The 27981-nt window shown below is 41.7% G+C and overlaps 1 protein-coding gene across 1 annotated transcript; it reads right to left on the reverse strand.

The window, feature by feature from the left end:
* hpxb (hemopexin b) lies at nucleotides 1-26857 on the reverse strand. Its single transcript, XM_059554088.1, has 10 exons — nucleotides 26772-26857; nucleotides 25800-25822; nucleotides 24895-25020; nucleotides 24610-24767; nucleotides 24243-24396; nucleotides 23857-24069; nucleotides 23653-23745; nucleotides 23428-23558; nucleotides 23162-23309; nucleotides 1-591 (listed from the first exon to the last, which is right to left on the reverse strand). Exons 1-10 carry the CDS (start codon nucleotides 26840-26842, stop codon nucleotides 365-367), a joined length of 1344 nt encoding a protein of 447 aa, XP_059410071.1. The 5' UTR covers nucleotides 26843-26857; the 3' UTR covers nucleotides 1-364.
* Between the last annotated feature and the right edge of the window lie 1124 nt (nucleotides 26858-27981).

The raw sequence follows: 27981 nt of genomic DNA on the forward strand, positions 1-27981 counted from the left end.
TGCTTTGAGGGTGACACAGGCTAATTTTCATTTTTGGGTGAACTAACCCTTTAACTGCCCAGGATGCAGATCACAAAGGAGGAAGGCAACCTCTGTCCCATAAATGGTGCAGCTTTTAAAACCCCAACCATCTCGGATCCCCATTTTTACTACACAGTAACTTTCCTCATAATTTTATTTTCAAATGGTTGTATAAACATACATTTATTTATTTATTTATTTATTTATTTATTTATTTATTTATTTATTTATTTATGTTACTCCATGTGCCCTTATGAACTGCCCCTAAGGGATAAATTAAGTGTTGAATTGAACTGAATTGGACTGAACTGAACTGAATTGAAGCTCTTTCCTTGCCTTGCTTTTATTCTTCACAGCCAAATTTTTCTTTTGAGATCTTTTGAGGTGTAGGTTTGATCTTGCCCATAACTAGAATCATTGGGTTTTGATATGAATAGTATTCTGGACCAATAAACACCTTTACACCTTCAGCATCACAGAAGCCAGCATCAATTTTGGGAATGGGAATAGGTCTCTCCATTTTAACAGCTCGAGGGGTGGCCGCAAGATCAATGTCATACATCTTTTGACCTGAGAAGGAGAATGAGACAATTGTCATGTCAGGAACTGAGAGACACAGGAGAGCAGCAATTTTTATATTTAAAGAGTTAATTTGCAAAAACATATAACTAAATTTTTAACAATTTTCAAGAACCACGTTTTTTAATTGTGCATTCCAATTATTTCAATCACACTGCAGTGAGGTTATTTTGATTAGGTAAAAAAAAAAAAAAAAAACTAACTAACACAATAAAACCCAATAAAAACATTATATATATATATATATCAGTGATGCGCGGGTTGATCCAAAATGAGCGGGTGCCTGCGGTCGCCCGTGGTTGCCCGCGGTTATGAGTCATTCAAAAATATTTTTAATGATATTCGGGTCGCGGTCGGTCAGGTCTTAGTGTCCTAGTATTAGACACATTTTTGAAATACATAGGCCTACACTTTATTGGCTGAATAACTGGCATGAAGATGATGCACGAGCTCAGTCTGTACGTAGAGATGGAGGCGGCAAAGAAGACTGCATGGGGAGCAACGTCGCTGTTTTTGGTAAAACATTATTTTGACGACTTCATTAAATTTTGTTTTATAGAAAACTCTTTTTAAAAGATTTTCGTTTTGTATAAATTGTATCTTAATTTTTATCAATGTTTTATCAATCAGTTGCCCGTATTTAATAAATAAGAAGCAAATATATAGCCTAGCAGACAATGTAGGCGCCGGCAGGATCACTTGCATTGCATGTGAACTAAACTCAGCGTGTGCCTCACAGATTTGAGAAATATAGGATATATATTACAGACAGCTTGAAATGTCTTCTTTTAAACGAAAAAATTCAAACCAAAATAAATGGGCTACTCTCTGATGATGTAATCCATATGAAATGTGCATTTCTCTCTGGTGTTCATGGCGAGTCTGCATCGTCAACTTCATCTTTGCAGCAACACAGAAAACACCAGTTTATTACTAAACAATAAAATGACTCCTTGCATACTTTCGAACCAGCAGGCCGTTCTGGGTTGAGCGAGACCCCACAGAATGAGCGAGCGGAGCGGGATATTCAGAACTGTGCTCTCCGCTCACGAGCTCTGATCGGAACAAACCCGAGCCATATGTCTGCTGACCTTGCAGAAACATACAAATAGACATAGCCAGACTAGACTATTTTAGTACAAATTATGAGCTTACTGACAATTTTTTATAATTCCTGACAAAATTATAATATATTAAGGTTTGTTGGAATTTTTTGTTTTTTGTTTTGCCTAGTTAGTTTTGCCTACGTTCCTATGGCCCAATGATGCTACGATGAGCATTTACTGCTTTTTAAAAATGCGGGTCAGGAAGTGGGTCAGGTACAATATTTTCGTTTATTCTTTTTGCGGTCCGAGTTGCAGGCGGTTGAAAACGTCGGTCGGGTGCGGGTTATCAATACATGGACCCGTGCATCACTGATATATATATATATATATATATATACATACATGATTTTTGAAAAATTTACAAAACGGAGTTATCTGTTTTTGCAAATAAATTCTTCATTTGTTAATTACAAAAATACAAGGTGCAGGTAAACAGGGTAGACAGAACTGAGCTCACAAAAATGACAAGACAAACAGACGACCTGACTTGCAAGATGGGAAACACAAGGGCTGTGTTCGAAATAGCATGTAACAACATATTGAGTGTAAAAAAAAAAATGCAAAAATTATAAAAAAAATTTTTTTAGATGAATGCCACTTTACTGGGACAAAATCGTTAGGTTAATCACATGGCCGTAGTCAGGCTTAGGGGTGCTGGGTCCACAAAAGGCTTATAATAGCTGCATTTGGCAACTGACTCAACATTTTTGCAAACTGTCTAAACTGAATTAAATGTCATGCAGACAATCATATGGAGGAGTCAAACAGTAAATTAGGCATTTAGAGAGCAAATTTTATGAAAGATTTACAGAGGTCCGGACCCAAGTTCTCTGATAACTTCAGCAAGGTATCTAGGGCTGTGTATTGCCAAGAATCTGGCGATACGATACATTTCACGACACAGGGGTTCCAATACGATATATTGTGATACATTCCAATACTGTCAGCAAGGTGATATATAGGGATATTTCTTATTTTAGCAATAGGATATTTTTAGGAAAGCTGTCATTAAAAACACAATTCAATTCAAGTTTATTTGTATAGTGCTTTTTACAATACAAATCGTTGCAAAGCAACTTTACAGAAAATTATGTTTCCGTGGTTACGGTCAGTTTATGTACATATGGCAGAAATCTACAGAAAAATCAATTTAACAGACAATGAACATTGTCAAACTCAAAAAGTAAAAATACTTCGTTACAGTACTTAAGTATTTTTTAGGGAGTATCTGTACTTAACTTGAGTGTTTATATTTCGGCCAACTTTTACATTTACTCCACTACATTTCCTAATTAAAATGTATACTTTTTAAATGTATACTTTTTCCCCTAAGTATATTCGTTACAGGAAAGCAGGTTTGACGAATCAGTGGTCTGGCGTTTGCAAGTTAGACTCCTAAAAAAACACCTTTGCTCATGTGTAAACAAGTGCACGCCATGCACAACTGCTAATGTTTTAAGTTGGTGGCAAACCAGTTTCCCTTTCGGGATTAATAAAGTTTTCTCTCTCTCTCTTTTCTCTCTAATTATTTCATTTTCCACTCAAGTCAAGGCTGGGGTGTGCGATGTACAGCATCGTCTGCGATTATATGGTAAGTGTTATTGAAATGATGTGCAATCTGATGTTATCAAGTAGGCTTTCACCAAATCACACACAGAGTGCATGCACATTGATTTATTAGTCTATTAAAACTCAATATTCTAGGCATTCTAAATGGTAGACAGCAAAAATGCTTATGTATGCATTTTATTTTTATATAATTTAAAAGTGCTCTAACACCTTTAATGTAGGTCTAGTTAACTTAATCTATATCACAAAGATAACTGTTTTTCTGCAGATATCAGCATTAACACATTTAATAATCATTTTATAAAAGTTCAGTAAATCAGTAAGTGACTTACATTTTAGACATAATATTGCTTTTTTTTTTCAATTCTGCCCATGAAAATTGTTCCAAACAAAGATCACAGCACTGCTTTGTGTCTCTAAGAAATGGACAGTGTTTACTTATTGAATGAATCAGCTTTTTGAATGAATCAGCTGAATAAATGATTCAGTGATTCACTCATTAACACAAGGTGCGTTCGACTTCACGCAGCATTGCACAATCCGATCGCTATCTGACTTGTAGCAGTGCATGCCGGTTAGAAATTTTGTCCTAGTTCAGAAGGCGCCGACACCACAAGACTGTCACGTGTGGCATCAAGGTACCGCACTGTTGTACTGAGTCCCGTTTATCACACAACACTGATAAGAGCATATATGGCCCACTGTATTAGTATTTAAATAGTATATGTCTATGTTGAACTTTATACTTGAAAATATGGCGCTACTTATATCGAAAATATAAGCAGAATGTAAAAACAGTTTCTGTTGCTCATGAACAAGTTTCTAAAACATCTGTGTATTTTACAACTACTGCATTTAATTCACTTAATCTATGACAAAGTATGCAAACACCAAGTGAGTGTCACTAACGGGAGCAGAAAGTGTCCGGCTTGACGGATCCGTTTTCAACTCCGCCCCCGACTGCAAGCGGCTACTCTCGCCGATCGCCGTCTGTAGCCGAGCTTCAAGTCGAACGCACCCACAGTCAAATGTTTTGTTTCTGAACGAATCAGCCATTTGAATGAATCGATTGAATCTCAATGACTTATTAACATTCACTTGCTGTCATACATTGTGAACATTTTTACATATATATTTATTTGCTTCTTTTCCATTTTGCACATTTAAGATTTAATAATAATAATAATATAGTTTATTTTATATAGTGCCTTTAAAAGTATCATCTAAAAGCAACTTACATAAATAATATGAAATTAAAAGATACACATAACAGTGCAGGCAGTAAAAAACTAACCAAACAATGAAATAAAAAGATTGACCAATATAATAACAAAGGAAGTAATCACATGAATCACATAAAAGCTACCTTAAAAAAGTATGTTTTAAGGGATGATTTAAAAACACTAAGGGATTCTCCATTCCTAATCTCAGAGGGCAGGGAATTCCACAATTTAGAAGCCAAAGAAGAAAAAGCCCAAATCACCCTTAGCTTTTAGCCGTGTTGTTCGGACAGTTAAAAGACCAGCTTCAGAAGAGCGTTGAGCACGTGTAGGAGTGTAGGGGGTTAAAAGCTCACACAAATATTTAGGGGCCAAATTATTCAAGGCCTTATAAGTGAGCATGAAAATTTTTAAATCAATACGAAAACTAACAGGAAGCCAGTGCAATTTTTACATTAAAGATGTGATGTGCTCGCTTGCACTGGTCCTAGGCAGAAGTCTAGCAGCTGAATTTTGTACCAACTGTAATTTACATAGCGTAGCTTTGGAAACTCTAGCCAGCAAAGCATTACAATAATCAATATGTGAAAAAAAACAAAAGTGTTGATTAACTTTTCAGCCACAGAGAAAGTCAACATGGGACGTAATTTGGCAATGTTTCTGAGATGAAAAAAAAACATGCTTTGACTGTGTTACGAACATGGTGACCAAATATTAAATTGGTGTTAAATATCACCCCCAGATTTTGTAAAGCAGATCCATCCTGTCTCCTTGGTGATGCGGAAAGGCCCAATGAATCTGGGTGCCAGCTTACGAGAAGGCGCCGGAGAGGCAGATCCTTGGTAGAGAGCCAAACCCGTTGACCACACACATAGGTAGGGGGAGAGGACCGGCGACGATCAGCTGCAGCCTTGGTTCTGTCAGAGGTTTGGACCAAAATCCTCCTGACTCTCTCCCAGGTGCGACGGCAGCGCTGGACGAAAGCCAGGGCGGATGGAACTGCTGCGTCGGGTTCCTGTGATGGGAACAGAGGTGGATTATAACCAACAGCGCACTCAAAAGGAGACATACCTGAGGCGGCCGCAGGAAGGGTGTTATGGGCGTATTCTGCCCAGGAGAGCTGCTGACACCAGGAACTCGGATTGTTGGATGCTAGACAGCGGATCATTCTTCCTAGATCCTGGTTGGCCCGCTCACACTGCCCATTGGTCTGAGGATGAAAACCAGATGACAGACTAGCAGAGGCCCCAATCTGTCTACAAAATTCCCTCCAGAACCGGGAGACGAACTGGGGACCCCTATCAGAAACCACATCCACCGGTAACCCGTGGAGACGGAAGACGTGATCCACCACCAGTTGGGCGGTCTCCCGGGTGGAGGGTAGCTTGGGCAGGGGAATAAAATGAACCGCTTTGGAAAAGCGATCCACCACCGTGAGAACTACAGTGTTTCCTTTCAACGGAGGAAGCCCAGAGACGAAATCAAGGGCAATGTGTGACCAAGGACAGGAAGGGATAGGGAGAGGATGCAGTAGACCATCAGGAGGGCGATTGACAGGCTTACTTTGGGCACATGTGGGGCAGGCCAACACAAACTGTCTAACATCTGCGGCCATAGTAGGCCACCAAAAACGCTGTTGGATGGCAGACAATGTTCTCCGAATACCTGGATGGCAGACTAACCTGGATGAGTGACCCCACTCAAGGACCTCAGAGCGCAGCGCAGCCGGCACCGGCAACCTGCCCGCCGGGCACTCTCCCGGCAACTGCACCCCTCGACCGGCCTCCTCAACTCGCTGCTCGATACCCCACGAAAGAGCCCCGACCACCACCCCCTCAGGAAGGATGGCCTCGGCCGCAAACTCCCCCCCCGGAGCACCGAACAGGCGAGAGAGGGCATCAGGCTTGGTGTTCTTAGATCCCGGCCGGTACGAGAGGGTGAAGTTGAATCTGGCAAAGAAGAGTGCCCAGCGGGCCTGACGCGAGCTCAGCCTCTTGGCCGAACGGATGTATTCAAGGTTCTTGTGATCCGTCCAGACCAAGAAGGGCTGCGCTGACCCCTCCAACCAATGATGCCACTCACCCAAGGCCAATCGTACTGCCAGCAGCCCTCTGTTGCCGATGTCATAGTTACGTTCTGCAGGGCTGAGACGACGAGAGAAGAATGCACAAGGATGAACCTTCCCATCATGGAGGGAACGCTGAGATAGAACTGCGCCAACCCCAACGTCCGAAGCATCAACCTCGACAATGAACTGGGCCTCCGGATCTGGAACCATCAGAACAGGTGCAGAGACAAAACGGGACTTTAAAATGTCAAAGGCTACCTGCGCTTCCCGGTTCCACCTGGAGGACACCTTAGTGGAGGTTAAGGCTGTCAGCGGTGTAGCGATCTGACCAAAATTCCGGATGTAACGCCGATAGAAGTTGGCAAAACCCAGGAAACGCTGCAGAGCCTTCCGGGAGTCAGGGACAGGCCACTGGGCAACAGCTTCAATCTTAGCGGGATCAGGATTGATCCCCTCCGTAGAAATAATATGGCCAAGGAACGTAACTGACTCAGCGTGGAATTCGCACTTCTCCGCCTTGACAAACAACTGGTTCTCTAGTAACCGCTGGAGAACCCGTCTGACATGCTGGGTGTGTAATTGGAGAGAAGAGGAAAAAATCAAAATATCATCCAAATACACAAAGACAAATTGATTAATCATGTCACCCAACACGCTGTTGACGAGTCCCTGGAAAACGGCTGGAGCATTGGTCAGACCAAATGGAAGAACCAAGTACTCGTAGTGACCCGAAGGGGTGTTAAATGCCGTCTTCCACTCATCCCCCTCCCGAATGCGCACCAAGTGGTAGGCGTTGCGCAGGTCTAACTTGGTGAAGACCCGAGCTCCCTGTAATAATTCAAAAGCAGAAGACATTAAATGTAGGGGGTACCTGTTCTTGATAGTAATGTCATTCAAACCTCTGTAATCAATACAGGGGCGCAGGGAGCCGTCCTTCTTCTGAACAAAAAAAAACCCTGCACCAGGGGGAGAGGAGGAATGGCGGATGAGCCCAGCCTGAAGTGACTCACGTATGTACTTGTCCATGGCCTCTCTCTCAGGACCTGAAAGGGAATATAAACGACCCTTAGGCGGAGAAGAGCCCGGGAAGAGATCAATGGCACAGTCGTAAGGGCGATGCGGAGGTAGCGAGGTGGCCCGGGCCTTACTGAAGACCGCCCGAAGATCATGGTACTCCGCCGGAACACCAGTCAGGTCAGAGGAATCCTCCTGAGGAACACAAGACACAGAGACAGGACAACAAGCAGCACCCAAACACAGACTGACTCCAGGCTAAAACAGAATTACTGACCCAATCAATGTGGGGATTGTGCTTGTGCAACCATGGGTGTCCCAGAATTAAAGGAGCCTTAGGGGAATCAATAATAAACAGTTCAATCCGCTCATGATGACTGCCAGCAATATGGAGATCTATCTTGGGAGTGACGTGGGTGATGGTGGTAAGGGGACGGCCAGCTAATGACCATGCTGAAACGGGACTAGTCAAAGGAACAAGCGGGATTCTCCAACGTTGAGCAGAGGCAGCACCCAGGAAGTTCCCCTCAGCCCCTGAGTCCACAAGGGCAGTGTGTCCAGTGTGTAAACGACTCTGGAAGGAGAGTTGGAATGGCAGCTGAGTGCGTGCTGCAGGAGAGCTTGAGCTGAGAACCGTGCCCACCAGGACTCTCCGCCTCACTGGTGGGCCCTGGCTTTTAACGGGCACTGAAGGGCGAAGTGGCCTCCCTTGCCGCAGTATAGACACGCACCCGACGACAGACGCTCCTGCTTCTGCCATGGTGTAAGCCGTAGACGACCCAACTGCAACTCCTCCTCTAGGTGGCGCCACGGGGCGGGTGTTTGCCGTTGTTTGAGGCGCTGGCTGAGACGACCCTCAATGCGGAGCGCGAGACTAATGAGCCTATCCAATTCCCGCGGGAGCTCTATGGCTGCGAGTTCATCCGAAATGGCGAAATCCAACCCCTCAAGAAAATGAGCGCGCAGCGCGCTCTCATTCCAGCCGCATGCCGCAGCTAAAGTCTGGAACTGGATGGCATAGTCAGTGACGGAGCTCCTCCCCTGTGACAGTCGTGATAACTGGGCCGCCGCCTCGTCACCCTGAGCAGAGCGATCAAACAATTTGGCCATCTCTAGACTGAAATCCGCGAAGGTGGCACAACAGGGAGCCCGCGATCTCCATACGGCGATTCCCCATTCGCGGGCACGGCCCGAGAGGAGTGTAAGTACATAAGCCACCTTGGTCTCTTCATTTGCGTAACACCGGGGCTGCAGAGAAAACACCAGCGAGCATTGGGAGAGAAACGCTTGACAGGCGTTAGGATAGCCATCGTAGACCGGTGGATTGTTGGCATGGGGTTCGGACTCGTGTGACATACCGGTGTGAGGACCGGGCCCCCGGCTCGTTGCCTCTCGCTGAAGATCGTCCACCCGTGTGAGGAGTTCGGAGACTCGGGCACTGAGAACGTCCACATCCTGCGTGGTGGTGTTGAGCTGGGTGGCATGCTGCCCTAACAACACTCCCTGTTGAACGAGAGCCGAGCGAAGCGGATCAGATCCCGCTGAATCCATAATCTGGTCAGACTGTTCTGTCAGGAGAAAGCAGGCTGGATTCAGATGCGGGTAAACTCAAGGCTTTATTCAAAACAGAGGAGAAGAGTCACAGTTCACAGGTTACACTCGCAGTGACAGGATGAGTAGCAGATGAGTCACGTTTCACAGGTTTCACTCGCAGTGACCGGATGAGTAGCAGATGAGTCACGTTTCACAGGTTTCACTCGCAGTGACAGGATGAGTAGCAGATGAGTCACGTTTCACAGAAGTACGTATAACCGCCGGATCCGAGGGATGAACAGCTGGAAGCTACTAGGAGCTCAAGGCTTGTAAGAACAAGGGCAGAAGAATCAACTAAACACACTGGAGCCTGAGGACAAGACACGACAAGGTGAGTTCAAAGAGCTGCTAGATGATCAGAGCTATTGGTATGAATACAACAGTCTGACAATAGACAGAGAAACACAGGGAATAATAAAGGGGAAAAAATTAGAAGGACATAGAGAACAGGTGGCGAGCAATTAAGGTAAACAACGGGGAAACAAGGGAGGCAGGGAAAACACAAACAGGCAGACGCGGTGAGCTGTCAAACCATCCCAACACACACACACCCACCAAAAAGACAGGTGATTAGCCCCGAGACCCGACACATCCACACTTAAGGTTATGGACTCTGCTTTACGTAACAGATGAGGTGAACCAATAAGCATCACTTTAGTCTTGTCACTGTTTAGACAGAGAACATTTTCAGACATCCATTTTTTAATCTCAGTAAAACATTGAGAAAGAAGAGACACAGGCATAATGACATCAGGTTTGGTATGTATATAGATCTTAGTGTCATCGCCATTAAAGTGAAAGTTAAGAGCAAGTGTTCTGAAAAGTTGCCCAAATGGATAAATGTAAATACTAAAAAGTAAAGGGCCCAAAACTTATCCCTGGGGAACACCAGAGTGCACCACAATGACCTCAATCACCCATCACAAGAAACTGCTTATGATCAGAGGGCTAGGACTTAAACCACTTTAATGCAGAATCAGAAACTCAGTTAGTCTCTAAATCGGTGATTAAAATAGAGTGATATATAGCAGTGTTAATTTTGACAGGTATTATTGATTTAGTCTTAGTCTTTATCATGAGATGAAAATGCTTAATAGTCTTAGTCGCATTTTAGTCATATGAGTCTTAAATAGTTTTAGTCGACGAAAAGTCATTGTATTTTTGTCAACTTTTAGTCATTACTTTTAGTCAAACTGCAGTTACCAAATTTTTTTTTGTAGTTATTTTCCATGTACTCTACGATAAATTTGAATCAAGGATTGAATTTGGAAAAACTTGAATAAATGATGACAATTTTCATTTTTGGGTGAACTATCCCTTCAATAGTAGTGAAAAGGGAGCAACTTATAAAAAATTATAGTTCATGTATATTTAATCATTTATAATTTTATGAAAAAGAAGCAGAACAAGATAAGACAAATACGAAAGAGATACAAACTAAACTCACATAAACAGATACATTAGGTTTACTTAAAATATTTATTTAATAATTGTTGATTAACATTAATGACACGGATAGGTAGGCCTACTTAATTAGGAATGCTGTTCCTTTAAGATGGCATGCATGTAATACTGACACGTGTTCAGTTTTCACCCACCTGTTCACCTTCACTTAATCCATAGCTGTATTTATGTGAGATATTCTACACAAAAGACATTTGGACTTTGTTCTGTAAATGAGAACTGAAGAAGTGGACCGTGCACGAGAGAGAGCACCCCTATCAGCGCGATTCCGCCTATCCCGCCTTCACTAACTTTAAGTTAATCGACAACGAATTGTGACTCCTGGGGAAAACTGGAGTCAGGTCTGGTGACCTCATCCGTACCCTTTCGGGTGCTAAGGCCATTGTTTCAGATCGCTACTTCCCGTTTAGTTAGTCTATCCATTCACTGCGGCTGCCATACTGAGAATAGATATGCAAATGTCTCTTACCTCATTTCAATCCAATGACAGGGACGCACATTTTTAAGAACAAGAAAGTAGCCTATTGGATGTATTTTGAATGTACAGGTAGTCCTCAAATAACATTATAGTCCCATATCGTCTTGTTAACGAAGACGCGGCATATATTTTGTCATAGTTTTTATCATCAGATATTAGTTTTAGCTCGTCAACGTCTTGTCTTCGTAACAGAAAAAATGTTTGTTAACAAATATTTTTTGTCTTCGTCAACGAAATTAACACTGATCTATAGTGTCAAAAGCGGCACTAAGATCAAGAAGAATCAATATAGATAGATGGCCATAATAGGGCTTGGGGCCGCATTGCATTCTGGAACGTGGCGGCCATGTTGATGGCCTTGCGAATGTAAACATTCAGCAAGTCAAACGAGAAGAAACAGAGTTGGGAGAAAGAAAAAAGATGTTAAACTCGCGAAAAGGTTGTGTGATATATTTACAGGGATACATCAAATAGGGGTCCCAGGACAAATGTGGTATGTGGTCTGTGGACAAAATCGGCACTATTAACAGTTTGGATCCATATAAAAAATTCCAAACAAAGAGTTGAGCACCGACGACGACTTGCTGGCGCACTTTTGCATTACAGATATCTTCGGCTACCTTGTTTGTTTTCTGAGCGCCTACACTTCAGAACAGGTCCGAAGCTACAAGTCATTGGAGTCTCATGTGCAGTTCACAAATGGATGGGTTAAGGAGCTGCAGATCATAAAGCCGACAAACAGTATACAGTAATCCGGACAACGGTAAGCTGCGCTCCACCTAGCTGCTAGTTAAGTAAGTGCTAACAACCACCCACAAATGTACTTTTAACTATGCGTTTCAAAAGTGTAGTTAGTAACTGTAAACCCTCCCGTTTTTTCCGGGTTCTCACGTATTTGAGCTCTTTTCCCACTGTCTTCCCATTTTAGTATTTTTCAGTAAAATATTCCTGTAACGCATTAAAACTTCACAATCATCGGGAAGAAGGAGGCGGGAACCAATCCAACGACAATCCAAATGAAAGCTTTAATAATAAAAAACACAAAATAGCGCAGCAGCCCCTCACGGCCGACTGCCGCACACAAACAAAACCATAACACAAACTAAAATCCAGGCCTCCTAATCCTCTCTCGTCCTTCACTTTCGTCGCTCCTGTTTTATATCCTTCCATCTCCTCCGTGGGACTCGAGACCGGTGGGTCGAGCAGGTGTCGCTCATTTCTCAATCACACCACCGGCCTCGCCCCGTTCCCACGGGTCTCGGCCCCGCCCCACTCGCCACGTACCCCCATCGCCCCTCGCAGACCGGGGGGTACTCCCGAGACTGCACTCTACACCCCCTCCCCCTCCCCCTCCCCCTCCCTCCGGGGGGACCGCTCACAGTGACCTGCGGGAACCTGGGGGTTGGACAGACGAGGCAAGAGAAAAGGAGATGGAAGGATGAGGAGTGACAGAGACGAGAGAGGGGAGAGGAGAAAAAAAAAGATTCCGGTTGCCAGACGCACTTCTGGCCCTCCACCAGGTGGGTGATCTCCTCCGCGGTACCTGGCGGTGGCACTGGACGGCACGACACTCCTCAGCCACCCGGTGAACGGCGATGGTTTTGTTCGGAACGGTTCCTCTGGTTTTGGGCAGCCGGCAGGTGTCCCCCGTTCCCTGCTCCTCCCCATTCCATCAGGGATGGAAGCAGCCTCCGGCCCCCTGGCGAACGGCGCCGACTCCTCCGCTCCCTCATGGACGGCAAGCCGTCCCTCCACATCATGGGTGGCCGGCAGTGAGCTCGCCCGTCCCCGGCAACTCACTCCAGCCCACCGCCTCGAACGCCCATGGCGGCACACTTCCTCGCTTGCTCGATGGCACCGCGGGTTCACCCCAGCGGCGAGGGATCTTCAGCAGCGCGTCCCTCCTTCTCCCGGGTTTCGGCAACCAATGTAACGCATTAAAACTTCACAATCATCAGGAAGAAGGAGGCGGGAACTGGCAGACAATCAAAATGAAAGCTTTAATAATAAAATAAACACAAAACAGAACCAAAACACAAACTAAAATCCAGGCCTGGTCCTCTCTCGTCCTTCACTGTCGTCGCTCCTGTTTTATATCCTTCCATCTCCTCCGTGGGTTTCGAGACATGTGGGTCGAGCAGGTGTCGCTCATTTCTCAATCACTCCACCGGCCTCGCCCCGTTCCCATGGCTCTCCGCCCCGCCCCACTCGTCACAATCCCGTTAGCCCTTCTATCGGACCTGTCAATCTCTGTACTATTGTCCTGTTGTCACAACCTTGCCCTTCCAGCGAAACGGATGTTTTCAAAGCATCGTTTTGCTTACTTGAAAGCGAGATGTTGGCTTTTTTAAGATAAAAGTGGTTGTTACGAGAGCATGAATTCATGCCAATCTGTAAGCAAATTCACGTTAGACCTAGCTTCACAACTCGCTTAGTTAATGCAGCAGTTTTGTAGTACGAAGTTTTGCTGTCAGCAGAGAGATAGCAACAGAAAGATGAATGTTGAAATTTTTCCCGTATTTTGGATGATTAACCCGGGAAATTTCCCTTATTTCCAATGTTCAATGTTGAGAGGGAGTACGTCTAAACACTGCGCAGTAGTCCGAGTAGCAGTAAAGGAGGTCATCAACATGCTGCCACGCACAAAGAAATGACGTCACGACTCCCAAGCCCTATCAGAAGCCATTATCAAGTCATTTGTGACCTTAACTAATGCTGTTTCAGTGCTGTGGAGTTTATGGAATCCAGACTGAAGTGGCTCAAAAAGATAATTAGAGGAAAGATGATAAAGCAATTGATAAGCAACTTTGTTCTAAACTTTTGGCGAGGAATGGAAGATTAGAGATGGGACGAAATTTATTCCGATTATCCGAAGTCCATGTTGTTAGTTTTTGGCATGTGGTGACAGCAGTGATTTTAAGTGCTGCTGGCACAACACTGGTGCACAGAGAGTCATTGATAATTCTCAAAACAACAGGAGAGAGGGAATCAAAACATGATTTAAACAGATAAGATGGTATTGGATCAACTCTGGAAGTTGTGGCCTTTAGTTTGGAAACCATATTACATAGAGACTGAGAGTCATGAATATCTAATGTAGAGAGAGCGATACCAGAAAATACAGAAATATTTAAGGAGGAGGCAACAGAAGTATGAGTGGTAACAATGTGGTTACGTATATTATCAATTTTGGTGCTAAAAAAAATATATTACTGTCACAGACACGCCAGGCTCCAACACCACCCAATCACAGCGGACTCCTTCACCTGAATACTGATCACACACACCTGCCTCTCGTCAGCACTCCAATCTACTGGCACATAAAAGACACTCACACAGCCACTGTACGGTCTCGTTCGCATCTAGGACTCACCTAACTGCTTACTTTAAGGACTACCAGTGTGATACTTACCTGTCTCCAGAGTTTCCAAGTTCCATCCTTTGACCATCGTGAGTGACCATCGTGAGTGAGTCTCCCTCGTCCTACGTCTCAAACTCCTCCACTGCCACTCGGATCTCTACTCTGCTCACACCAAGGACCGTATCTTTACTCAGTCACTCTTCAGTCACAAATACCTCAGCTATTTACCTCACTTGTGTTCTCATAACCCCTCTGCTTGGCAATAAACCACCTTACCTGTAATCTCCCGTCTCAGACCCATCTGTTGAAGCAGGAAATTAGAGAGTCTGTGATTTAAGCAGCTTGTTGATTGAGTGAAACAATTGTTTAGGGTTTCTCTGATTGCTGACAATTATCTGAGAAAAATAAACAGATCTAGCTTACACAATTTCAGCCTTCTATTCAAGTAAGCTGTCTTTCCAGGCTTGGTGATGAACAATTAAACCTGATATGCGCCATCTACGCTGCATTTTGCGAGACAAAGTCTTCATAGCATGCAGATCATCATTGTACCAAGAAGCAGAGCTTGCAAAAGAAATAGATCATGATTTCTAGGGATCCAGCATGTCCAGGCTAGACAAGAGAACATAATTCATCACAGAAACGTTATCATCCAGATAATCAGAAAAAAAAGTTTTTAAAATAGTCAATAAAATCTGAAATATCAGTGGGCTCAATAGATCTCCATTTGTGATAATTAATGATGCGAGAAATGGTAGTGTTCATGTCAGGTGATTCCATGTTAAAAAAGACAGCCCGGTGATCAGACAGACCTAAATCGGAGGTTGACAACTGAGACACAAATGAACCGTTGGAAATCGCAAGGTCAAAAGTGTGGCCCTTGTCATGTGTAGGACAGTTCACGAGTTGGTTTAATTCAAAGCACTCAAATATGGACAAAAAGTATTTTGTTATTGTGGAGTCTTATATCCATATGGATGTTGAAATCCCCCAGGAGAAGAATTCTTTCAAATCTGAGGCAGAGAAAAGACTTTTCATACTTGAGTACAATAAAAATCACATACTTCAAGACTTTTACTCAATTAAAATTCTAAATGACTTCAACTTCTACCAAAGTAATTTTGGTAAGATATCTGTACTTATACTTAAGTATGACTTTCAGGTACTTTATACACCACTGCTTATACCCTACAATCCAAGATGGCGCCGTTCAATGGCGACTCGGTACTACTCTCTGTTTGGGTGTTTGTTTGATGTTGTCCTGCACGTTCCTAGAACCCAGCCTTGGTATTGTTCAGTATGACAGATCTGCATTACTTTATATTCGGGACAGCATGCCCGTTTTCCTGCCCGATCTACCGCCGGATTGCCAACTACATAAGGAACGGCTTAAACAACGATGGAAGACTCGGAAGCGGGGTGTGAGGGGTGGCGCTCTTGTCCGGCTTAGGCGTCGCATCTACCGCCCAGTTCTACCTAGTCTGATTCTTTCCAACGTCCGCTCCCTGGCAAACAAAATGGATGAACTTTCTATGCTCATTCGTACACAGAGAGATTTCAGGGACGCCGTCGCTATCTGCCTGTGTGAGACCTGGTTGGTTGAAAGTTTACCGGACTCCATATTACAACTGGTAGGTTTTTCTTTACACCGCGCAGACCGCACTGCGTGTTCACAAAAATTACGTGGAGGTGGGGTTGGCTGCTACATCAATAGTAACTGGTGTTCGGATTGCAAAAACTTGTCACAAACCTGCTCTCCAGAGTTGGAGTCTCTCACTGTGATATGTAAGCCCTTCTACTTGCCTCGAGAGTTTTCTTCTGTTGTCCTGATGGTTATTTATATTCCCCCGGACGCCTCTGCTCCGGCTGCTTTGCAGCAACTTGCAGATAATATCACGGAGGTTGAAAACAACAATCCCGACGCTGCCATGTTTGTGCTGGGTGATTTTAACCATGTCTCCTTGAGGAAAGCACTCCCCAGATACAAACCCCAAATCCAGATCGCTACCAGGAAGGATAAAACACTGGATCAATGCTATTCTCCTATTTCTGAGGCATATCATGCTGTAGCCAGGGCCCCCTTGGGTGAGTCCGACCACAACACTATTTTTCTTATACCAAAATATCGCCAGAAACTTAAAGTGGCGAAACCAACTGTTAAACTTTTTAGGAAATGGTCCCCACAAGCCATAGACACATTACAGGACTGCTTAGACTCCACGGTATGGAGTAATTTTTGGTCTGATGGTCAGGATATTAACACCTTTACTGATACTGTCACATCCTATATTCAATTTTGTGAGAGTGTTTGTATTCCTACAAGAGCTGTTCATGTCTTTAATAACAGTATGCCCTGGTTTAATAATGTAGTGAGAATGCTATGTAAGAAAAAACAGGCTGCTTTTAAGAGTGGTGATATGGTACAATACAAATTACTGAAATATGAATTCCAGCGAGCTGTGTTAAAATCCAAGGCTTCCTATAAAGCTAAGCTTGAAAATAAACTATATGCAAATGACATCAAAGGTGTCTGGCGTGGGCTGCAGGACATTACTGACTATAAGATCAAACACCATACTCCAGTCAGTGACCCCTCTCTTCCTGGGAGGCTTAATGACTTCTACTGTCGTTTTGATAGTGGAAATCACCTGCACCCCCCCCCCCCCCACCCCCCGCTACAGAGAGCAGGGTGACCCTCCACCCACTATCTCTGAGCATGATGTAAGAATCTTGCTCCGTCAGCAGAACATCAGGAAGGCGGCGGGGCCTGACGGTGTAATGACTGCCACTTTAAAGGCGCAATATGTAATTTTTCTGCTTTAAAAATAGCAGATATCACTATATCTATGTTATATATATTTTTTTGTTGTGTACTTACATTATCCCGACAGTTTCCACAAACTTTCAAATCCGGAGAAAATTATAGTTTAATTAGAAGACACGGCACGTTTCTTTATTTCCGTTTTGTCGCCCATCTATGGCGTCATATAAACTTTGACCCCTCTAGTTCATCTAACTGCCTGCGGAACTGCCAAATACAAAGGTGAACAGAAGCAAAGACGAGACGAAGAAGAAAAAGTAGTAGCTAGCCTTGATCGAGACTATTATATTTTATATTTATATTGTTTATATTCGTATTTATACCTCAATCAATAACTTAGTTATGGATCATGATTATGCTTTGCCTGCACGTTCTGTGAAGCGCAAATGTACGGGTGAAATAAATGACCTGAGAAGGTTTTGGGACGAAGAAGAAACGAGACACGGGTAAATATTGGAGTTGCATTTCCAAGATATAGAGAGCTTCGTGACAAGCTGAAACTACAGAGAGATGCTTGCATTCTAATAAACAGGTGTGCATCCATTCAGCTAACTATATGTATATCTATCCGTATATTTTGTGAAACGCTGATGTCTTGTGTAAAACGCAGAAGGACTAGCTCTCATGTAGAGTATAATGTAAATCTACATGTGTTCTATATCTAGCTGGATAAAGTAGCTTCAAATGCAGTTCACTATCTTGTTCGATATCATAGTATAAACGTAGCCCAATTATAATTATTAACGAAAGGCAACCGTGTTTTTTTAACATATATTACTACTAGCTAGATGGAATATTGATTTGATAGGGGTCTGATAATTCATATATCTCTCCGTTTGAAAATACGTGATTGTCAAAATACTAAGGCCGGTGGCACACTGGCTGCGTGGCGTCTGCTGCGTGCCAGAAGCGTGGCGCGCTGCTGCTGCTGTAGGTGACATAGAGGGAGACCGCCGACAGACCAGGCTCTTGTCTTCATGACAACAATATCTATACTTCATGTTGAACATAAATATAAAGCCTACTGATAAAGGACACCGTCAACAGTATTGACGGCAAAATAGACTATGTTTGACAGGTGCAATATTTGAAAATCGATAATTATTTATTTTTTAAATTAAAATTTTTTAATTTTGTATCTGAATTTATGTCAACCTATAGACTTTCAAACATCAAAATGTCTTGAATTAATATGTTTTTGTGTACAAAATTACATATAAACATATTTTCCTATTATATTTTGCCTGGAAACGCTTCCAACACGCGTGCGTGTCGCGTGAAAAATAGGCGTCGGTTCTATTTCTAGCATGCACACGTTTTCTGCGCGGCTCGAGCCAGGCCTGAGACACGCGTCTCACGCAGGCAGTCTGCAAGCTCTAACCTATTAACACGGGAGCTGAATTAAAAACTGACACGCCACGCAGCTGAGACGCTTGCACCACGCATCCAGTTAAAGTGAGTGAGGAATGTGGGGAGCGACAGAGCGCGTGTTCCAATGAACAACAACTCCCATGAGCCTACGCTCTTTCCCGACGTCATCAAAGTACGTCTCATGTTATTATTTTGATTGAGTGACCCCTGGTGGCCAAAAATTCCATACTGCACGTTTAAGACACTGTGCTGATCAATTAACATCTGTCCTCACTTTCATCTTTAACTGGTCTCTTCAACTTGGTATTGTGCCTGCTTGTTTTAAATCTGCTGTGATCATTCCAGTTCCAAAAAAAAATAGAATCTCATATCTTAATGATTATAGGCCTGTGGCCTTAACTTCTGTCATTATGAAAGTGTTTGAGCGTTTGATATGTAAACACCTGTTCAGTATTCCACTTGACCCCCACCAATTTGCTTATAGAGCAAATAGGAGTGTTGATGATGCAGTTTCACTCTGTTTGCATTCTATTCTTCAACACCTGGAGTCAAAATCTACATATGTACGTGTCCTCTTTGTGGACTTTAGCTCTGCGTTCAACACCATCGTTCCTGTGAAGCTAATTAACACTTTACAGGAGCTAGGTGTTAGAACATCACTTTGCAAATGGATTTTTAACTTTCTTTGCGATAGGAAGCAGGTGGTTAAAATGGGTGATTACGTCTCACAGTCAAAGTTTTTGAACACTGGCACTCCTCAGGGCTGCGTCCTTTCTCCACTTCTGTACTCTTTATACACACAATTCTGTCAATCACACACCAGTTCAGTTTTGTTGTTTAAGTTTGCTGACGATACCTCTGTAGTTGGTCTTATTACTAATGGTGATGAGTCTGACTACCGCAGAGAAGTGGAGAGGCTGGTGAAATGGTGCGAAAGCTATAACTTGATACTTAACATCTCAAAAACCAAGGAACTGGTTGTGGATTTTAGAAGGACTCCTAGTCCCCTCTCTACGCTCTCCATTAATGGGGTGGAGGTGGAGATGGTCACTTCCTTCCAGTTCCTGGGGACCACAATCCAGGAATCCTTATCATGGGAGCTCAACACAAATTTTAAGATCAGTAAAGCTCACCAGCGACTCCACATTTTGCGGCAGCTCAAAAAGTTTAGAGTCAGCCGAGTTGCCATGACCCACTTTTATAGGTCAACTATTGAAAGCGTGCTCACTTTTTCCATGCTTGTCTGGTTCGGTCACACAACCGCTCAGGACAAAACTAGGATGGAAAGAGTAGTACGCAGAGCATCAAAAATTATAGGCTGTAGTCTCCCTTCACTTTCTTCAGTTTTCTCCACCAGAATAATCAGGAAAGCTAAAAACATCATAGCGGACCACTCTCACCCTGCTCATCATCTCTTTAATCTCCTTCCATCAGGAAGAAGATATAGGAGTATTAAGACTTCTACATCACGTTTCAGAGACAGCACTTACCCTCTGGCTATCAGACATCTGAATCTGCACTGACTGCTAGCAGCATTTTATTAACTGTATGCACTGTGCACTTTCTCTGCCGATGGGTATTGTCTTGTCTTTTTTCTGCGGGGTGTTGGTCTAATATCTTACTGGTTGCTGGGTATTGTTGGTGTACATTGTCTGTTTTCTGTACTCATGATGTTTGTCTTTTGGGTTATTGACGTCTGAGAGTTGTACCAAGACAAATTCCTATCAACTTGTTGACATGGCAATAAATTTATTGAATTGAATTGAACAGGAAAAAAGAACAGTGCAGGTAGCATTCAGGATTGGCCAGTGTGGCCTGTGCATGTCTAACTCCAAGACAAGCGATGCACAGGGGGCTAGAGTCTTTGGACGAAACCATCGACCCACAAGCGCATAGACGAGAGGGATCTCTACTATTGAATGGGCTCGCAGTCGCCATAACAGAGAGGCTAACACTAGATATTGATTCGTCACACCGCTTGATGTGGGGAGAAGGAAAAATTAGCTGTAACGGCTCAAATAGACAAAAGATGGGAACCCACTCAATGTGCTAATTCCCACCAGAAAGTAAAACAGACAGCAGAAAGAAAATATTCCCTCATAAGAAAGGAAAAGCCATGTTTAAAAAAGCGACCAATGAGACAAAGAACCTAAAGTACATAAAGAAAATGGCTTGTCAATTAACTGTTAAGCGGCCACTCCCTACGAGGAACTGCTGTGGATAGCTTTCTTGAGAATCTTCATTGGGAAAAGAATGAGAATGAAGTGGGGACTGCCGGCAGCGATATATATAGGTGAGGCAGGATTCCTCGCATCACTGGCATAATTGGTGCTTCCAGGGTTGGTCACGTCTGAGGTGTTACAGAGATACCGAGTGAATGTTTGAAAGGGAACCTACAGTACCTACAGCTAAGCATTAATAACACTGTATTACTAATGAGGCATTTTATTTCCACTTTTCAAATATTTATATTGAAAATAAATGCCTTAAATGCCTGATGGGAAAAGAAGAAGCACAAGTTTGACAAAAACCAGAATCAAACACGGGTCGATCGCGTCAAAGGCAAATTTATATATTATATTGCTGCAATATTATTTTTATATCTTTGAAACAATCTGTACTGTATAAAGCGCTATAGAGACAGGGAGCATTTAGGCCACACCCATACTGGGATGGGAAGTGAACAATCTAATGCTCTCCATTGACTTTGTATTGCGGGAAGCTGCCTCCTTGTAATTTATGACATAACATAAAACAGAACAATGCCTAAAAGCTGTTATGTGACAAGGTGCATAGCAAACAAGTTAAAACTACATTTTATTAAGATGTCGTCCCCAAAAAAACGGATGTTTAGGAACTCAAAAAGAACATTTTAAAAGCCTACTGAAAACATACAATATCTTATTTTTTTTCTTAGATGCATATATTTGGCATCATGCTTGAGAAAACTAAGTGAAAATATCAGAGAGCTTTTATTGTTCCAGTTGTTTTACCCATATTTGCCAAATTTTGCATGTGTAACAAATATATTTGTCAGAATATTTATTAAAAAAAAAAAAACTAAAATAGGTTTAAATGGACCCGCTGTTCAGAGAAAGTATTAACAGCAGTATAAAATGATGGCAATATCTGTGTACTTTTAAGGTAATCAGCTAACTTAGCTATTAATTTTTTATTGTTGGCATTTTATTCCATTTTAATTCCACCGTGTTGGTGAGAAGAAAAAAAAACATTTAGATATCAATATACATATGTGATGGACATCAGTTATGCTCCTCATTGGTATCCCCTTTGAAGGCATGTTGCAACAGGTTGGCCAACTGTTACGCTTTTCATCCTAACCTCTAAAGCAGAGAAATTCAATCCTGCTCCTGGGGACCCACTCTCCTGCAAAGTTTATTTCCAACCTGCTTCAGCACATCTGCCTTTGTATTTTCAAGCAATCTTGAGGAGCTTGATTAGGTGCTTCAGATGTGTTTAATAAGGGTTGATAAGGTATTTGATAAGGGAGACACACAAAAGGTGCAGGACAGTGGGTCCCCAGGAACAGGGATGAAGACCTATGCTCTAGAGCAGGGGTTCTCAAACCTGTCCAGGAGGACCCCTAGCCCTGCCCATTTTGTATGTCTCCCTTATCAGACACCCAATTCAACTGCAGTCTAATAGTCTCTACTAATGAGCTTATGAGATTAATCAGGTGTGTTAGATAAGGGAGACATACAATATTTGCAAGGCTAGGGGTCCTCAAGGACAGGTTTGAGAACCACTACTCTAGAGCAGTGGTTCCCAACCCTGGTCCTGGAGACACCCCAACACTGCACATTTTGCATGTCTTCTTTCTATGACACACCAATTTCAGGTCTTGAAGTCTCTACTAATGAGCTGAATCAGGATATGATGACCTGAGTCAGGTGTATTTGATTAAGCAAAACGTGCAGTGTTGGGGTGCCTCCAGGACCAGGGTTGGGAACCACTGCTCACACCAAATACCCAACATAATGTTCTTTTTAATCAACTCATTTGACCCCTTTAAGGTCAAGTGTACTGACCTGTCAAAAGAAGAGTGACTGTTGTTGGGTACATGATAAAAAATGATGCATGCCACATGATTTTTCTTTTGAGAACTTTTTGTTTCTTTGATTTGTTTACTTTTATTTAAGGTACGTTCCAAATGACAGGGTCACTACACAGTGTTCACTCCTCCCTAAGCATGGGATATCTGTTGAAGTGGACTGTGTATGTATGTGTATGCGTATATATATGATGCAGGGGTGGTGTTGGCGCAGTGGATAAGACACATGCCTTTGGTGTGAGAGACCCGGGTTCGAATCCACTGTGAGACACCAATGTGTCCCTGAGCTAGACACTTAACCCCTAGTTGCTCCAGAGGCGTGCGACCTCTGACATATTTAGCAATTGTAAGTTGCTTTGGCTAAAAAGCGTCAGCTAAATGAATAAATGTAAATGTAATGATGAAAATCACATATTGTTCCTACCTTGAATAACGTTTACTATGTGCTGATTTGGACACAAAAATGCTGCATCCACAGGACCATCGATGCCCAGCTCCTCCTTCAGAGGTTTAGGGTATCCTTCTATGAGTGTAAAATGTGCTGCTGATTTGTATATGTAGACTTGATCACCCTATTCATGCAAAAAATAAATAAATAAATAAATACATAATTAAATACAAATACGAAAACAAAGAGATGTAGAAATTACATAATTATTAATTATCGATCGATTGATTCATTGATTTTACCTGGATAATGTACATATTATCCCCATAATCAAAAACAGCATCCACCACTCCAGAAATGTTCTTCCATAACCTTGAAATAGGGAAATGGTGGCTGCCATCACGGTGTGTGTCCAAACGCATGTACATTGCATCTGTAAGTTTAGTAATATTGAAGTTGTATAATAATGTACGTTTTGTCAGTTAAGTTTTGCATACTAATAACAATTTATTAATAAGTTATATTACCCTGGAATGCATATGATCTCCCTTTATCATCTGTGGTGATAGCATTCAGCTTGACCTCACTGCAGCGTTGTCTTTTTGCACCATCTCCATGACCTAAGGAATCATTTCAACTAGACATTAGGTAAAGAATAAATTCAATATAAAAATTTTTAAAAGCAGAAGATATAATAGAGGTGTACTTTGAGTAACATTTAAGTGACTCACCAAATCCTTCACACCTCATAAAGTATTTTCGAGCATCTTTTGGGTATGCTCCCATCACATCACCAGAAACAGGATGGAATCTAGTGAAGTTGTAACCATGGAAACAGTAATAATGCTCTAGCCAGCGGAAGGCAGATTTGCAGTTTGGCAAGTGTGCCCACACCTTCTTCTTAACCGATTTTGTCTTGATGTCAAAGCTATAAATTTCATTATCTAAAAAAACAAGGTATATTGTGATATATTAATATGCAAATCATACATACTAAACAAGCAAAGTAACAAATTCTGAGCACACAATGCCAAGGAATACCCATGATAGGTGTATAATAGCAGTATAAAGCCATCCAATCTTTAAAGATTTTAATTGAAATTGGTGAGTAAATGACCTTTGAAGAACAACACTGAATCAGTGATGCATTCTCCTTTGGGACACTCAACAGCAGCATCTAGATGGCTGGGGATGCCTGGAAACTCCTGCTGGATTTCCACAGGGTAGCCTTGCTCAAGGGTGTAATTATAATAGCTAAAGACTTTGTCATCCTTAATAAAAAAAAAAAAAAAAAAATATCATCAGCACTGATTTGCATGTCTTTGGTTGTAATAGTATAGATTGTAGGCTTGGGTTTTAACAATATAAACAAATATTTGATAGGTTCTTTATTTTTATGCAAAGAAAAATTGTTGATTTGTCGATTTGAAAAAAAGGCGATTTGTATAGAAGCAGACTAGATAAAAAGACTTGTAAAAAAGCACCAGAAAAAAGTATATGTGGTCATGAACACTGAGATCATCTTGATGGTGCATGCGGAAGGCTGCATCAACATGACCCAGGTGATGATAGTCATCCAGTTCTTTGAATGTGTTGTTTGAGAGCTCAGCTGGTCCAGAGAAACCTTTCCATAAATGGTCACCTAAAAAAAAAAAAATAAAAAGAATGCAGAAATCTTAACTTTGAAACGCCACTTGACCTGGTATTGCCATGTAAAATATACTGAGAGAGAGAGAAAAAAATCAAAATAAATAATTATTATAGTAGACCTTTGAAAAAGAAAGTGTTTCCTTTTTCATCTGGAGTTATGGCATCAAACTCAATGCCTTTACACCGATCAGGTTTTTCATAATGGTGGTCCTCTCCTTCAGGATGGGAATGGTCCTCTGCGGCATCTATAATGATGATATTATTGCCACACGGTCTCACTTAAACTCGTCACATATTGATGCTTGGTCAGGACACTTTGGAGTCACTCACTCCACGTTAACGGAGCAGGATAATTTTAAGTGAATAAAACCTTAGGTTTTACTCTCTTCTTCGCAGAAAGGTATCATATGGCTTCAGAAGACTTGGAATGCAACACGACATGTTTGTAATGCTTTTATTCTGCTTGTTTATGGTAGGTTTTTGCATTAAATACCTGTGACTGTACTTTTATTTGCCTGTTAAGTTACATGTTTTTTTTATCATTCAGAAGAGGGTAGGTTTAAGGTAGGCGTGGGGTTATGTGCTCCAGTGAAAGTATAAATTTATATAAAATTATTTAAAATTAATACAAATGCATGAAAACCATTAAATTAAGACAAACAACCGAAAACAATGGAGGACCCTTGTCGATAAAGGGGTACCTTGAGTGTCAAAAAGCAACGCCAAGGTGTCCTGACCAAGCACCAATACATGACGAGCTGGTGAGACCGTGTTGATCATTACATGAATTTATAATTTGTGAAATCTAGAGCATGCAGTAGTTCAAGAGTGAATATAGTGCCACTTAACATCCAGTTGATAGTCAAACATAACAAATGTAACCCTTAAAATACAAATCCATATAACAATATGGTATTAGTAAAAGCCTTTAGAATTGTGACAAGAAGAATTTGGCAGTTTTTTTTAACACACCAAGAATGTCATAATCTCTCTAAAAAAAGCAGTGATAGATTTTTAAACCTACCTTTTATCATGATATCATGGTGACTGAAATAAAGAAAAACATTTAAATAAAAGTGCAAAATTCAATGATTTTGGTCCAAACTTGGTCCAAGAGGGCAAGTGTCCTGCAGAGTTTAGCTCCAACTTGCCTCAACACACTTGCCTGGAAGTTTCAAGTATACCTAGTAAGACCGTAGTCTTGTCCAAATACCCACACTTGCGGTCTTTGCACTTGACTACTTGACTACTTCTATGACATATGTCCTGTATTTGGCCCAAGTGTTCAAGTGAGGATGAAGAACACAAGTGTAGCCTTGTCCAAATACCCTCAGGATCGGTATATAGTGGGGATTTAGTGTGCATTAAGGGCACTGCGCTTTGGCGTTTTTAAGATCTGGACAGTCTTGCACACTTACTTCTTGTCGCGCACGCGCTCTTAAATGGCCAAGACCACAAGTGTGGGTATTTGGACAAGGCACTTGATTAGCTAGTTCAGTTGTGTTTGATTACCATTGAAGCTTAATTCTGCAGGACACTTGCCCTCCAGGACCAAGTCTGGTGACCCCTTTTGAGAGAAAGTTTTGGTTAAATGACTGCAAATAATAATAATAATAATAATAAACATGTAGCATAATCATATGCTTTAGCAAATTGCTATCTACTGGACAAACATTATTTAAATTATTGTGCATAGGCTGTGAAATTAAGGCAGGAACATGAATAAAAATATATATATAATGATGTGGACTTTAACCAGTCAGTATCGATGTTATTGATTGATCTCTGTAGTGTTCTGCAACATCACAAACAATGATGAATCATGCATAAAAATATAAACGCCTAAGGCTACAGAACAAGAGTGCTGTGATTAAACTACTGTTTGCTATATTTGCATCATTGCTTTTAAGGATCTTAAAAAAGCTATGAGGAAAAGCTTTTTAGAACACTTTAAAGTCCTTTTTAGATGGAAAGTGATATTGTATCAGATACTCACACTGGAGCCGCATTGCTCAGAGCTAGAGCTAGAGCCAAGCATGCATACGGGGAAAGTAACACTGCAGTCATAATGAGCTGTTCACTTGATCCAGGTTAGCTGAACCAAGCCAAATACACAGAAGCAGGGACCACAGCTGCCCTTTATACTTGTGCTTTCCGTGGGTGTATGCAATGAATGTTTGAGTTTGTGCAGTAATCTTTTGGTAAACATTACACTATTTACTGATGGAGTTGTCCAGAAAAGGGAGAAGATTCCATTATTACAAAATCCTCACATTAGATAATTAATCATTAACCATATGAAGTAAAAAAAAAATCCAAACATGCATGCGACCCAGTAACTAGAGTCTTTTCCAAGTAATTTCCTGTTTTTGTTTGATGCAACCTTCACTACAGCCATACAACTAAATCTTTTGTCCTTGCACTAGAAGCCCAAATTCTTATGTAAAATAAATCTAAAATAAATAAAGCTTTTGAATAAGAAACTTGACTCCTTGTCTGCCAATAAAACCCTAAGAATGTTTCTGTCGCTAATGGTCCCATAAAAATTTAATTTTTCATGTCTTTGGTTTTTGTAATTCTTTTACAACTCTCTCTCACACACGTACAATTGCAATCGAAATTGCTCATTCCCCAGGAGACTAAAGTAATTTACAAATGTACGCTTTTCTGTAAGATTCAGAAGGGTTTTTAATTGCATCTACAACAGTCAAAATTATAATGTCAATGTATAATGTTTAATATAGCTGTCAATCATACAACTTCTATTCAACATTGTTTTGAAGTCATTTCATTGTTAGAACAGATATATGCCTTTGGAAACTCTTTAAGAAAACTGAATTAGCTTGAGCTCTTACACATACATTTGGAGGTTATAAAGATTCCCCTCAAAATTGGACTTTTGGGTGTTAAATAATTTTGTTCATGAGTGTTTAGAGACAAATTGTTTTTTCAACAACTCCATGTTCTCAGAAACACTTGGACTTGTAAACTTTCTATTATAGTTTACTGATGTTGTTGAACTGGTGACCCCTTCTGAGAGAAATTTTTGGTTAAATGACTGTAAATAATAATAATAATAATAATAAAAAAACATAGCTTACATGTATATTAATACATGCTTTAGCAAATTGCTGCCTACTGATCAAACAGTATTTAAATTATTTTGCATAGGCTGTGAACTGAAGGCAGCAACATGAATTGAAAAA

This window comes from Carassius carassius, chromosome 7, assembly GCF_963082965.1.
Source record: "Carassius carassius chromosome 7, fCarCar2.1, whole genome shotgun sequence".
Lineage (NCBI taxonomy): Eukaryota > Metazoa > Chordata > Actinopteri > Cypriniformes > Cyprinidae > Carassius > Carassius carassius.

Coding starts and splice junctions, on each gene's coding strand:
- hpxb (XM_059554088.1), bottom strand. CDS start 26,842: ATGACTGCAGTGTTACTTTCCCCGTATGCATGCTTGGCTCTAGCTCTA. Junction 25,021..25,799: donor CCATGATATCATGATAAAAG/GTAGGTTTAAAA, acceptor TCATCATTATAG/ATGCCGCAGAGGACCATTCC. Junction 24,397..24,609: donor ACCACATATACTTTTTTCTG/GTGCTTTTTTAC, acceptor TTTTTTATTAAG/GATGACAAAGTCTTTAGCTA.